At 32.4% G+C, this 15,069-nt stretch overlaps 2 protein-coding genes across 3 annotated transcripts; both read left to right on the top strand.

Annotated features, from left to right (window-relative positions):
• The first annotated feature begins 1,853 nt into the window (after positions 1–1,853).
• LOC133298275 (enolase) lies at positions 1,854–5,875 on the top strand. Its single transcript, XM_061497538.1, has 17 exons — positions 1,854–2,004; positions 2,227–2,290; positions 2,685–2,749; positions 3,053–3,100; positions 3,200–3,286; positions 3,398–3,478; positions 3,563–3,664; positions 3,739–3,819; positions 3,927–4,001; positions 4,234–4,296; positions 4,365–4,445; positions 4,557–4,751; positions 4,838–4,888; positions 5,020–5,108; positions 5,218–5,269; positions 5,413–5,469; positions 5,619–5,875. The coding sequence occupies exons 1-17, from the start codon at positions 1,939–1,941 to the stop codon at positions 5,697–5,699; spliced, it is 1,338 nt and encodes a 445-aa protein (XP_061353522.1). The 5' UTR covers positions 1,854–1,938; the 3' UTR covers positions 5,700–5,875.
• A 2,414-nt stretch (positions 5,876–8,289) lies between these two features.
• Positions 8,290–13,852, top strand: LOC133298276 (damage-control phosphatase At2g17340-like). 2 transcript variants are annotated; one of them, XM_061497540.1, is made up of 12 exons: positions 8,290–8,687; positions 9,886–9,951; positions 10,042–10,108; positions 10,324–10,392; positions 10,710–10,850; positions 11,383–11,511; positions 11,630–11,711; positions 12,277–12,356; positions 12,430–12,507; positions 12,627–12,704; positions 13,428–13,490; positions 13,593–13,852. In XM_061497540.1, the coding sequence occupies exons 1-12, from the start codon at positions 8,518–8,520 to the stop codon at positions 13,677–13,679; spliced, it is 1,110 nt and encodes a 369-aa protein (XP_061353524.1). In that variant the 5' UTR covers positions 8,290–8,517; the 3' UTR covers positions 13,680–13,852. The 2 variants fall into 2 exon arrangements, with proteins under 2 accessions (XP_061353524.1, XP_061353523.1); XM_061497539.1 differs by having other exon boundaries at positions 11,630–11,716; positions 12,282–12,356.
• Positions 13,853–15,069: the final 1,217 nt, after the last annotated feature.

Genomic DNA, 15,069 nt, shown 5'->3' with positions numbered 1-15,069 from the left:
CATCGAAACCACTTCAAAAAAATTTGTATTATACCTCTGGTGTCTAGCGGGCGTGTGGTGATAATAATTATTGTAGACTAATGTTTATTTAGCTCATATTAAGTAAATGTTTGTAATCAATTTTTTTTTTTTTTTTTTTGGAAAAGGATAAATACAGCCCAAAGCTTTAGAAACCAGGATACAAAACAAAACAATTGGCTATCAAAACTTTTCACTGACAAACAACTTAACTGCTTTGCTTTTACAAAAAAAATATCTCTTTATCAAAACTAGGTGCACTCCCAAACACTCCTTTACAAAACAAACATCAGCCAAAAAAAAACAATTTTTAAAGTTGAAAATAATAATTAACACTTTTTTAATTTTCTAAAATCTTTAAAGTGATAATCATTTTAAAACAGAGAAAGTAAAAAATTAATTTTTAAAAATTGGGCTGATTATTGAATCATTGAAGACATTAAATTATGATTCATTGGTGTCTCTGTGATTGATCCTGAACAAATCATTATATATATATATATATATATATATATATATATATATATTAAAGGACAAATTTTTTTTTATGTTATATGATAATATTTTTTTATGTTAAATCAAAATTACATTCATCAAAATCTGAGGAACATTTTTTTTCTTCTTTTTTGTAGTTGTGGAGCTCATTTGATTATGTCTCTACATAAGATAATAGTTTCTGATAATATTTTTTAATGTAATATGAGAAAAATATTGCCCTGTATTAAATCAACGTAAAATTATAAGAGGTGATGTTTGGAAAATTTTAAACTAGTATAAAAGGACCATTTATTTATTTGACTCAAAAAAAATAAAATTGTTTCCATTAAAAATTGAAAACCGTTTCTCTACTACAAGTTTTTAATTGATTTTCACCGTTTACCGATTCGAGTAGATTTTTAATAATTCGAATTCATCTTGGGTAGAATGTACTAAACACCTCATTTATTTCAAGTGTTTTCCCATCGAATCGGCGGTTTGGTCTGATTTTTCGTTATTGACAATAACACATATATTCGATAACATTATGAAAAATAAATTAATAATATATTTAAACTATATTTCACTAATTATTACTACATTCTTTAAATAAAACTATAATTGACTATAACAATAACGGCTAAAATTTATTAATAATGTGTTATATATAATAAAAAGTATCTATATTATCCAAAAGTTATTGGTCTAGAAGATTATCTCAGGATTTAATGTACACAAAGAATATTAAATTTAATGTAAAAAAAAAAGAATATTACATTTAATTTTTGAGATTCTCAATTTTTAAGAAGAGTGGAGAAATCCAAATCCAAATGGGATTAGGTAAGTCTATTGAATACTCAAGTCGTTTGGTACAGGAGAAATTTTTATTTGTCCGAGAATTTTAATTTTTAAAAATATAAATTTTGCATTCAGTATATAATAATATTTAAAAATTAAAATTTTAAAAAAATTCAGTTTGCCGAAAATCTGAAGAATCCCGCGTGCCCCTCGTACTCATTGATCCTGAAACTCTTTTGCTTTTAAATTAAAATTAATATTTAAAAATTAATTAATTTCAAGTTTTCAAAAACAATTGGCTCTATGAACTCAATTCTTGTCTCGCACATAGAAAGAAAGCATAAGCATATTCTTCTCTATGTGCCTCGTGAGGCCACCCGTTTAGGAGCAAGAGTCTCATGATGACCAACACTAACTCATCATAACCGTCCACGTCACCATCCTTTTCCACGATCAACGGTTCAGATTAAACGACCCTTGCCTTATCGCCATGTAACAACGACCTATATATACCGATCACACTCTTTTCATTTTCCCCTCACTGTCACTTTCTCGGGAAAAACGGGTCGGAAAATCACCGCGACGCTGAGAAAACTCAAAACTGTGAAAAAGAGTGTGTGATTCGTACCTCTTGGACGCATTACAATGGCAACGATCAAGGTCGTGAAGGCTCGCCAGATCTTCGACAGCCGCGGAAATCCAACCGTTGAAGTGAGTCTCACTTGATTCTCTCTCTCTCTCTCTCTCTCTCTCTCTCTCTTGTTTTTGGCGTTTTCTGTTTGGTTGCTGAGAAAATGAGCGGGAAAAACAAAGGAAAATAAAAAACAAGTAAACACTCTATTTCTGGTGTTAGGGTGAAGGTTTTGATTCGTTTATTTTTTGGAACTGGTTTATGCGAAGCTACGATTTCTGAATGTGGTGTGTTATTGTCAGGTTGACGTTATTCTTAGCGATGGAACCTTCGCCAGAGCTGCTGTGCCTAGCGGTGCTTCAACAGGTAAACGATCGCTGTTTGTTCGAGAGAAGAAAGACAATGGAACTTGATTGTGTAGTTTTTTTGTTTTTTGTTTTTAAATATAAATTGCTTTTACTGAACATTTTTCATGATTTAAGGAACATATGGATTTAATGCATTTTAATATGCATTGTTGGAGTAAATTATTGTTTGTGTTATGCTGCTTGAAGCATCGTCATCATCATAATGTTAGGACGAAAAAAAGATGAAGGAGGAAATGTTAAATTTGAAGTGATATTTGGTTGTCTCTAACTAACATGCATAGGTCTTGCATGTTATGTTAATGTTCATTGGCTGTGACGGTTCATCTGGTCACGGCATGGGTTGGTAGTTCTGAAAGTCGCGTGTGTCTTAACTCATTTTACTTTCTATGAAGGTGTCTATGAAGCTCTGGAATTGAGGGATGGGGGCTCAGACTACCTTGGGAAAGGTGTTCTCAAGGTACTTGGGACTTATGATGGATTTCCTTTAAAATATCAGTTAATATTTGTTGAATATAATACTCTATCCGAGAGTTATCAATATTTATCAAATCTGTTCTTACCTTTTCTTTGGCGGGGTTGGGGGTGTGGAGTCACAACGTTGGATATGGTGTTTTATTTCTACCCGACCTGCAACTTTTTCTGATACATTCTCCTTTACCGTTTTGGCTTTCATTTGTTTTCGGGAAGGGGGATAGGTTTTTTATTTTTATTTTCTATGTACTGGAACTGATAATAAGACTTGAAATTTGCCTTGGCTTAGGCTGTGGGGAATGTGAATGCAATTATAGCACCTGCTCTGCTTGGCAAGGTATTATCCAGCTATCAAATTGAGTTTTACCGTATTGTTTGAAAGATTTTAGTAGTGGATAATTAATTATGTTCAGTTATTTGTTTTCTGCATTTACAGGACCCAACCAAGCAGACTGAAATTGACAATTTTATGGTACAGCAGCTTGATGGAACCGTTAATGAGTGGGGGTGGTGCAAGCAGAAGGTATCATTATATGGTTTCTTTGTCTTATTGAGATCAGTGGCTGCATTTTTTGTGACTGTAATGGCCATTTATTTTTTGCTGATTGGATTTGCACAATCTTGGAATTTTCAGCTTGGAGCCAATGCTATTTTGGCAGTGTCACTTGCTGTATGTAAAGCGGGAGCTTTAGCAAAGAAGATTCCTCTGTACAAGGTATGTGAGGTTTCAATAACCATAGATCCTATCAGGTTATCTTGCGTTCTCATGCTTTGCTTTTGTATTATTTTAACATTTCAGCACATTGCCAATCTGGCTGGAAACAAGACTTTGGTACTACCTGTACCTTCATTCAATGTTATCAATGGAGGCTCACATGCAGGAAATAAGCTAGCAATGCAGGTAATGTTAATTTAACATAACAAATGACTAGGGACATTTTTTATGAAATATTTACCCTGCGTCCTCTTCTATAGGAATTTATGATTCTCCCTGTTGGGGCATCTTCTTTCAAAGAAGCAATGAAGATGGGTGTAGAAGTATACCATCATCTAAAGGTTACTGTCCTTTTCGCCAAATTTGCTTTCATTTTTTTTTCTTCTTAAATGGATGAAAGGAAAGCCATTTTTATTTGTGTCATAATGTTAATGTGTTTGTCTTACAGGCTGTGATTAAAAAGAAGTATGGACAAGATGCTACCAATGTTGGTGATGAAGGTGGCTTTGCTCCTAATATCCAGGTCCTTATTTGTTCTTTTTGGTTTTAGTGATTTATGTTCTTTGCATATCAAGATCTTTTGTAGTGTAATAATTCAAATGTGTATCAACATCAACATCAATAGCATCTTCAAATGTGTATAAAAAAGTTTATTCTTTCTGCTGTTACTCTATAATGAACATTAACCTTCTGGTTCAATACAGTTTTATCTCACCAAAATGCAAATTTTTACATGTTTACTGTTTTATTTATAGGAAAACAAAGAGGGTCTTGAGCTTCTGAAGACTGCCATTGCAAAAGCTGGTTATACTGGAAAGGTTGAATCTTCATCTGCTGAGTCTGATTAAGCATCTTAATAATGGCTGATTAATTTCTATCCTTACAGGTTGTGATTGGGATGGACGTTGCTGCTTCAGAATTTTATGATAACAAGGGCAAAACATATGACTTGAATTTTAAGGAAGAGGTAGACTAAATACGAAGTTTTTTTACCAATTTAGCTTAAATTTTCATTCCTTTATTGAGTTATATTTCTTTGTTAAATGCTTCAACTAGATAACTATAAACCTTATTGCAGAATAATGACGGATCACAGAAAATCTCAGGAGACAGCTTAAAGAATGTGTACAAATCATTTGTGACAGATTATCCAATTGTGTCCATTGAGGATCCATTTGATCAGGATGACTGGGAGCACTATGCTAAGTTAACAGCTGAAAATGGCCAGCAAGTGCAGATTGTTGGTGATGATCTCCTCGTCACCAACCCTAAGGTTTGCTTCATTAACTTTAAGTTTGAGTTACGCGCAGCAGATATGTATCCTTTTGACATTATTCTGTCCATTATTTGGCTCCATAGCGTGTGGAGAAAGCAATTAAGGAGAAGGCTTGCAATGCCCTTTTGTTGAAGGTAAATTAGCTTTTACTGCCTTCTTATCTGCTAGAGGATCTAGACTTCCATCTTAACTAATTGTTTTAATCTGATAATTCTTGTCAACTTTGAGGTGGGAAATTTCATTTGTTACTATCTATATTCCTTAGGTGAATCAAATCGGTAGTGTAACTGAAAGTATTGAAGCTGTGAAAATGTCCAAGCAAGCTGGTTGGGGTGTCATGGCTAGCCACCGAAGGTATTGAACATTCGTTGTTCCCCCCTTCGTTTCCCATTTTGTTCTGTTTTCTCATGTTGTGGCATTCTTTGTCTGTGTACACTCATATGTTTCATCTTGTTTATTGTAGTGGTGAAACTGAGGATACCTTCATTGCTGACCTCTCAGTTGGATTAGCAACGGTAAGTTGTCAGAATGTTTTTTTCCCCATCATATGTTATTTTCCGTTGTCCCAGTAATGTCTTCATGGATCAATTGTGTGAAGATTTCGAAACTTGAAACTGAAGCTGATATAATTTGATCATGTTCTGTCATTATTTAACAGGGGCAGATCAAGACTGGAGCTCCCTGCAGATCTGAAAGGCTTGCCAAGTATAACCAGGTAAAACCATAATACTTAATATCTTTGTTAGATGAGCTAAATGTGATAAGTTCAATGGCTGATCCTTATTATACCTTTTGTAACGGTCAATTTGTTCATTTGATTTAGAATCCCCTGTGCTTTTATTTATTTTTTGCTATGTGTTGCAGCTTCTTAGGATTGAGGAGGAACTTGGTCCTGCTGCAGTCTATGCTGGTTCCAAATTCAGAGCCCCCGTGGAACCCTACTGAGGTTTAACGCAAGTGTTCCCTGAGCAGCATATAAATAAGATTGTGTTAATGTTGATAGCATGGGGCATGTAGTTTTTCGCAAATTATGCTTGTCTGCTAGAAGAGTATATAGTATTGTTGAGTGTGGAATTTTGATTCTGAGAATAGCGCAGTAAACTCTGGTTTTTGGTTGTGTCTATTATGGTTGGGCTTGTTGGTTGATAATCAAATATCAAATATTAGTACAAATCCTGGATGAATTATGTCTAAGTTGATGTCCTTTTGTATTAAGGCATACATATCTCTGAAATTATATTTTATATCGATTTATTTTCTTATAATTTCAGAGTATGTATGGCTTAATTCAAAAGGACATCATCCAGATTTTTCATGAGAATGGAAAACCTAAGTAATGGGTATTGTCTCATATAGCAGCACTTGTTGTCGACTTCAACGGCTATCAAGCACGTCGTCAACAACAACTTTGCTCTCACCGACCTATGGAAACATGGATTGATATAAACAATTCAAGCTCTGAAATTTCCAATAGTAAATGCTTGACAGTCCATATCACCACAAACAAAAACAAAATAATTAAGTTTCGCTTTATATATTTATTTTACATTTCCTTAATATCAGGCTTCGCACGAATGATGGGCTTGAAATATATATACAAAATATTTCAAAAGGAATGGTAATTATAGTATAATTTTTCTCAAAAGAATGAAATAATAACTTAATTGTCAGGCATTTTACATAATCAACTTTTTTTTTTTGAAATTAACAAAAATTATCGAAAATAAATTTCCTAGGCATATAAACCAATTAATTGAATAGGTATTTATCATAAATATATGTACCGTTGAAAAATAATCTTTATAAAATAATCAATATAACAATTTGGGTTAGTTACCTTCAAATATTGCAAAATCAAATTATTCTTTTTAAGGATCTTGATATTTTAACAATACAAAACTAATACCCTTATTGATCATTTTTTTCCCCATTCAAAATATCAATCCAAGGTCAAGTAGCATTCAGTCAACTTTGCCATCTGAAAAGGGTAATCACAATGGTCCTTAGATATAAAAAACGATAAAAACAGCAGATAATATCATTATATGCGATACTTATCAACCAAATGTATTTCAAAATGACTTGAACGAGTTTTGTTTGATGCACATGTAATAATGATACAAAACAAAGAAATTATTCTCTTTAGATATTTATAATCTAATTTAAGTTTCCAATATATTGTTAAAGTTCATTATTAGTAATATAAGATAGTTAGAGAGAGTTTATTATCTTACAAGGGAAAAATATTTTCGTTATATTTGCCAGATTTATATAAAAGTGGGTGAGTTATATTAATCTCTTTGATCCACTTATTTTTATATAAGTATGATAGAAAAATAATATTTTACAATAAAAACAAAAATATTAAACCTATATTACAATATACTACACGAGATTATCCACTAGGGCTAGTCTAGTGGTGTGGGTGTGTGTAATAGGATGCGTGTGAGTGTGTGGTTGTATGTTCTATTCCTTGTAACCTACAAAAAAAATATATACTACACGAGATTTAACCATGTACTTAAAATAAATTCCAACAATAGAACAATGACACCCAAAAAGGGAAGAGAAATCCGAACCCTCAAAATGACATCACATATGCAAACATAATATATTAGTTTTCTCATGTTCAATTAACTTAACAATTAATTGAATTAGAGCCCTTACATCATTCTAATCCCTCTCGAGAATCTTGAATGATAATATACAAGTCTTTCTCACTGATAGAGAAAAAGTAGGTAATAAGGAACTTCAAAAAAGACATGTATATTAACTTCTTCAACAAGGACATCTGGTAGATCTGCTCTCTCTCTCTCTCTAGTAGAAAGATTGCATGGTTAATAATGAAGGGAACGGTGTTCATATAAAATTAGCGAAATCATAGTGTTACTATCATGTTACTATCAATCAATCTCACCGTTAGATTGATTATGTTGATCCAACGGTTATATTTATTTTCATCTTTGTATGATTATAATTCCTCATATTTAAAGTGAAAACATTAAATATGAGAAATCATAACTATACAAAGGAGAAAATAAATGTAAAGTAATAAATTTGGGAAATCATGACCATACAAAGATGAAAATAAATATAACCGTTGGATCAACATAATTGATTTAACAGTGAGATTGATTGGTAGTAACATGGTAATAACACAACTTGGTTGTTACAATATCTTTCCCCATAAAATTATATATAAATTCTATAATTTAAAACAATTAACCCTGAAAACAAAATCTACAATAAAATTAGGATTTAATATTTTTTATATTATAAAAAATAATTTTATCATCTATACATATAAAAATATATAAAATTTATATAGGATGATGTGAAAAGAAAAGAGCCTTTATATATACACAAGAGATAATTTCTTATCTTACAATACCAGCAACATTAAAACTATAAAATTAATCACTGAAAATATAGTATACTAAAAGTTATTGGAATTAAAATGAAAAATGCATGGATGAATGAGCCTAACTTAAAAAAAACAAAAACAAAAATTAAATGAAAGAATAGTTTGACTAGAGAAAGCAAGAGAAGAAGAGCGATGTGGCACAAGTGAAACAGAGAAGAAAAGTGCCATTACGCTACGCTTTCTCTCTCGTGTGTGCAATCGTTTCCTTTGCCTTTTCTTCTTCTTCTTCTTTCTCACAACTCAACTCAGAAGAGACAAGTTTCATTCTTCATCTTTGCTTTGTTTCGTTCAAACATTCCTTTTTGCAATCGCATTTTTTGTTTTTGTTTGTGAAGATAGATGGAAAGCGCATCGGAACTCGTGGAATTCCCGTTGTTACTGACACCAATTGAGTCCAACTACAGGGCTTGCACCATTCCTTATAGATTCCCCTCCGATAATCCTCGCAAGCCCACTCCCACTGAACTCTCTTGGATTGATCTCTTTCTCAACTCCATCCCCTCCTTCAAGTACGTTCCTTCTTTTTTCTTCTTTTCAGTAAAAAAAAAATTGATTTTTTTTTTTGTGATTCGCAGTTTTTGATCATTTATAGAATACCCTTTTGTTCATTTTAACCTGCAATTGCTTATTTTGCTATTGCTTTTAATAAAAAATGGTACTTTTTGTTTTTTGTTTTTAATTAAAAAATTTCGTAGTTTTGTGGGTAATATCTGGTTTTTATGTATATTGGGTCGTTTTATTTTCTTTCCCTTGTTGGTTTTTTCTTAGTGTACTGATTTCATGATATTCGATTATGGACTTTTGAAGATCATCAGAAGCCTGCTGCAGATGTTTTTTTTTTTAATTTTTTTAATCAATTTCATTCATTTCCTTATGTATTTAAAATTATGTCAAGCTTTCTGCTCATGTACTTGAACTGTTTTTAAACTATGATTTTCAATTTTAACCGGTGCCTTTGTTTGTAATGGTATATATGCTGGTGAGGGATGAATCACATATTCAGGTGGCATCACCATTACCATGTTTGTTAGCTACTTACCTTTCAAAATAGATCATTGACATATTTGTAAGATTTATTTTCTGTAGAAATGACTTCCAAATTATTCTATAGATTTATTTCCATTTTTTGTAAGTGATCCAATTGTCATGATTATACTTATCCCGGGCTATTGAAAATTTTCTTCCCATTTCTTCAATACTGGGTTAGGGTGAGTTGGTTATTCTTGTTGCTTTTTAAAGATTGCTTCCAAAACCTACTTCTAAAAGATGATTTAGGAATTGTTGTAAGATGAGTAATAGAAAAATAGCTTTATGAGCAGTTGAGTGTTCGATAAATATTTACTATAGGTATAAGCATTGTCAATATTGACAATGGACCAAAATGTTCAAGCAAATAGTAAATTGTTTCTATAATAATTCCTGAATTTATCTATGTACTTTTCTTATATCCTGAATTATCAAAAGAGCATGAACCGATTTTGAAAATGTCTCTTAACCTAGATTTAGGAGCACATTTTGATCCATTTACAACCATTCAGAGTTGCTTTTTTCTAATTAAGGTAAGTAGAAACAACTCATTTATGGCAATATTAAACTAATCTTTACTGGTTTTAGTGAAATATGTGTTTTTTATATTATTGCAAGGATTCTATTATTTGTGTGTTTCTTGTTTACAACTTTACATCACTGTTTATCTTTGTTTGACAGGAAGCGTGCAGAGAGTGATACTTCTGTTCCTGATGCTGCAAATAAAGCTGAAAATTTTGCTCAAAGGTGATCTCTTTCATCTTATTTCTTTTATATAATAACTTGTAGTATGGGATTTGCTCATTGCATCTTTTGTTTTTGCATTCCCTGCAAAAGGTATGCTGACATACTTGAAGATTTGAAGAAAGATCCTGAAAGTCATGGTGGGCCACCTGATTGCATTGTACGTTCTATACTATTGCTGAAATTGTACAATAACTATAATTTTTTTATAAAGTACACACACACACACATATATATAATTTTTTTTTTTTTATAAGATACAATTATTGGCCCATACCTTCCACACAGTAACAAGGAATCAGAACTAAAAATGCAGCAGTTTGGTGATGTGTCCTAATTTTCTTCTTTGTTTCTTTTTTTGGGGCGGGGTTCTAGCTTCTCTGCAGACTTCGTGAGCAAGTGCTTAGAGAATTGGGATTCAGAGATATCTTCAAAAAAGTCAAGGTAAGTATAACTGCAATTTGGGATCCTTTTTGTTACTGCTATGCAGCTATGGATATGGATAATACAAAATTGAAGAAAAGTGTGTGCCTAATCTGATTGTAGTGCTTGAAGTAATGTAACATCTTGCTTGAAGTATAAAGGGAAATTTAATGTAATTGTTTTCATATGTAGTTGTCTCAAAAGGTCCAAATTTATTAGCCAAAGTTGAACAGAATTGTAACATATGTTGTTTTCAATTTTGATGAGAAAGGGCTGGGATGCCATCATGACATTTATCAATTTTAATCTGTTACTCTTTATCTGATTGAATGCAATAGGATGAAGAAAATGAGAAAGCCATCTCCCTATTTGAGAATGTTGTTCATCTTAATGATGCCATTGAAGATGAAGGCAAGCGACTTGAGAATCTAGTTAGAGGAATTTTTGCAGGAAACATATTTGATCTCGGTTCTGCCCAGGTAGGATGATTTTCCATGCATTCTTTTGATAACTTCTGGATAACTGAAATTAATAATGTTGGACCAAACTAGATCAAGCCTACTTGTTCATTCAAGCAGCAACTTTACTTATTTAAGCTGTCATCTCTATCTAAGAATATTCTTTTATGTTGCATGTTACAGTAGCAACCCCTTTATCCTTTCTTTCCACTTCCAATTTTCTGGTTTTGTTCCTCTGCTGAGTGCAGAATAAGGATGCATGGTGAGGCTAATTATCCTTAAAATACAGTATTCCTTAACTTACCCTAATTGGTTGTTGATAGTACTATTGGCTATTTGTGACTGGTGATGTTCTCTGATATATGTATGGAACAATAGGCTGTAAATTTTGCATGGGTATCCGGATATATTTGAAACTTTACCTAGGTCTGAATTTATTTTCCCACCAGAAGACAACTGTTCTGCTATTTATCACAATCGTATGCAGCAGTTAGGAGAATTATATCTATTTGTAGTTTATGTGTTACCTTATTCTTTTCACAATTTCTTGAAGCTTGCAGAGGTTTTCTCTAAGGATGGAATGTCCTTTTTGGCTAGTTGTCAAAATCTCGTCCCTCGACCTTGGGTTATTGATGATCTTGACACTTTCAAAATGAAATGGAGCAAGAAGTCATGGAAAAAGGCAAGTTTCATTTCTATATAAAGAAATACAATTTTATAATGAATTATTGAATTTTTATGTCTTCTGAATTATTTTCTGCAGTGGTACTGTTGTAATCTGTTCCTTTTTATCATGGCAGGTTGTCATATTTGTAGATAACTCTGGTGCAGATATCATTTTGGGTATTTTACCATTTGCAAGGGAGCTGCTTCGGAATGGGAGTCAGGTTTGCTGACATTTTATTCATTTATTTATTTTATGAAAGAAAAGATTCATGAAAACAAAGATAAAAAAATTGCAAAGAGATGGGAGAATAAGGAACCCTCCTTAACACAAGAACAAAACACAAAACAACAAAGAAAAAAGAGAAAATGAATGGAGCAAAGCTATCCAGTTCATCAACATATCTGTATTGTAAGGGAAAACTCATTTAAAAAGGCCATGTGCTTTACACCAAATAGATGCCAAACAAGTAATGTTATCCCTAATCAACCTATCACTCCAACCAAATGCACCAAACTGCAGTGTAGGTTGCACATTGTCACAAAAATTTTGCCACTTTACTTTTAGTAAAGCCATGAAAGCAATTTTTTTCTGACATTTTAATTCTAATTTCATGCACTGAACTCTGATTAGTGGATTGATATGTGCCGTTATTATGATTGCCTTGTTGTAGGTGTTAATTAGTCTTTTCTATTTTAAATATATTTTTTAAACTGAAACTGCTTTTGATGTACAGTTCTTTCAGCTGCCATCTTCCACATATTTTATGTGATTCTGTTTGAGTGCAGGTCGTATTGGCTGCTAATGACTTACCTTCCATCAATGATGTGACTTACTCTGAGCTAATTGAAATTATATCAAAGGTAATGATAATAAGTTTTGTATTTTTTGGTATTACCATATTCTTTGCTAACACTATATCATGTTGGTTTCCAGTTAAAGGATCAAGAAGGATATCTTGTGGGTGTCAGTTCTTCAAATCTTTTAATTGCTAACTCTGGCAATGATTTACCTGTAAGAAAATGAACAATGCTCTTTGTTCATTATGCAAATTATGGTATTTGGACCTATGATATCAGATCATTAACTTGTATGATGATTTTGTCTTTCTTGCTTTGTTCAACGGATTGCAGGTTATTGATCTTGCTAGAGTGTCAGAGGAACTTGCTTACCTTGCCAGCGATGCAGATCTTGTCATCTTAGAAGGGATGGTAAGTTCTTCCTTGGAAAAACTGAAAAAATATTTTTCTTCTTTATATTTATAGCATAACGAAAGAGGACGAGTTTAGAGTAGTGGTAAAGCTGCTCTTTAGTGATTGAAAGGTCACAGGTTCGAATTCAAGAAACAATATCTTTGCAATTTTGTAAGGGTAAGGCTTCGTTCAAGGCTTCATTCAAGGATTGCCTTCACCTCTACTTTCACTAGTTGGATTTTAATAAGGAGTGGTGGTTTCTGTATTTATAGCATAATGGTAAAGCTTGCTCCTTGTGACCAGAAGGGCAAGGGTTCGAGTCTTGGAAACAGTCTCTTTGCAAAAATATAAGAGTTAAGCTGCATACAGTCAACCCTCACCTCTACCCACGTAAATCGGGGAGCCTTATGCACCGGAATTTGTCTTTTTGTGCTGTATTTATAGCATAATACTAGAAAGACCTTTGTAAAAACAGCAAAATTCATTATCTTGCCAAGCTGATTTTCACTGATTGATTAGTTTTCAGGCACCCTTGTCCTCTCTCTTTTGTATGTATCCTATTTCATCTAGATTTTAACATTATCTTGTTTCTCAGAATTTGTGTTACACATCTGTCTGATATTTTATCACTACGTAGGTTATTCTGGGTTATTTTGCATTTTGACAGAAATTGAAACTTAGTTTGCTCATTGGATTCTGCATTATTTCAAATATTAAATAGTGATCTACTTCTTTTGACAGGGTCGTGGAATAGAAACAAATCTGTATGCTCAATTCAAATGTGATTCCCTTAAGATTGGAATGGTAATGCATTTTACTATAGTTTTACTTGCTTCTTATAATAATGAAAATTTGAGCTATGACGATCCTATTCTTTGTTCTTATTTATTTTTTTATTTTTTTCAGGTGAAACATCCTGAGGTAGCACAATTTCTTGGTGGACGTCTTTATGACTGCGTATTCAAATACAATGAAGTTTCCTCTTTACAATAAGGATGATTTTTTTTCTCTAATAATGCTGCGTAGGTGCAATTTTTCTAGCGTTAATCTTTCAACTTGACACACCATTATATGCCTAGATCAAGATACTTTATATACAATGTTAAAGTATCAACAAGAGGGATTAAACTGAACCATTTTACTTGTAGTAAAAAGTTATTCTACGTACATGACTTGTTCTCATGCTCACGTATTCATTATCTTTGATGTTTGTGCTTAGTAAGGTTGTGCATGACGATACCAGATTTTTTTTTTTCAAGGAATGAACTGGTTATTTGAAAACACAAATTGAAAGAAATAAGAAATAATTTTTTTTTGGGGTACTTTTTTATTCTCTAATATTTTTTTATTCACTATAAATATATATTATTTATTAAAAATATTCCAACCCTATATAGTTTGGGATAAAGGAGTTGTTGACATTGATTTATTAAATATACTCTTTATTTGAATATAGAAATAAGTTGGGTTATCAAATATATTTTTTTTTCAAAAATTCATCGTAAGGACAAAAATAAAAAAATATTTCTTTCCAGACAAGAAAGAATTGTTGTGCACACTTTAAATATTCAAACTAGTCATGAAACTAGCCTTGAAGCAAATACCTTTTTTGCATTGCAAACCCCGATGTTTTGTGAGTGTTATTTGAGTTAAATTTTCTTTTATTTATTGTTTTATTAATAGAGATAAAATTGTCATTTCACACAAGAAGATAACTGCAAATGTTTAATTTTTAAATATAAGGATGGTGGTAGTTGATCTAGACCCATATATGGGGGACATAGAGTCCAACTCATTTATGATCCAAGAAGCCCAATAACAAGGACTTAAAGAGTAAGAAAATGGGTTAATCCTGCATACATATAATTTCGCAAATGTACAACTACAACAACAGCAATTTAGATCTCCTAAACCTCTTCAATATCCAATACTTAAAGGGAAAAACATGTGATTCTGCCCATGTTAAAGGGCATATTTCACAAATAGGCATCCCACACATGAGATAGGCTACAAAAACCATCTCAGTCCACCAATGAGATTAAATGTCGCCATAATAATGCAACATAAGTAAGTCATTTAACCACTATATAAATGAAGGGACAAAGCTCATATATGATCATCTTATCCATCATAACTTAAGCTCATTCATCAAATACTAACTTAAGCATCAGAGTGCCTTGCATGTTCCTTTCCCTATTCGTCCCGTCGTACAAAGCTCTCCAACACCAGCACAACCAGCCCACAGAAATATCCCGCACCAAAGATCTTCCCGTTGCAAATTTATCTCAAACACCCTTTGGAACAGACTTAATCGTGTGTGATTAAACCCAACATGTCCTGAACTAATCAGTAGTATCACTTCGTAAACAAGAGAAGCCTATGG

Source organism: Gastrolobium bilobum, unplaced genomic scaffold, assembly GCF_033153095.1.
Source record: "Gastrolobium bilobum isolate Gb01-03AN ecotype WA unplaced genomic scaffold, APGP_CSIRO_Gbil_v1 utg25312, whole genome shotgun sequence".
Taxonomy (NCBI): Eukaryota; Viridiplantae; Streptophyta; class Magnoliopsida; order Fabales; family Fabaceae; genus Gastrolobium; species Gastrolobium bilobum.
This window is presented reverse-complemented; position numbering and strand designations above follow the sequence as displayed.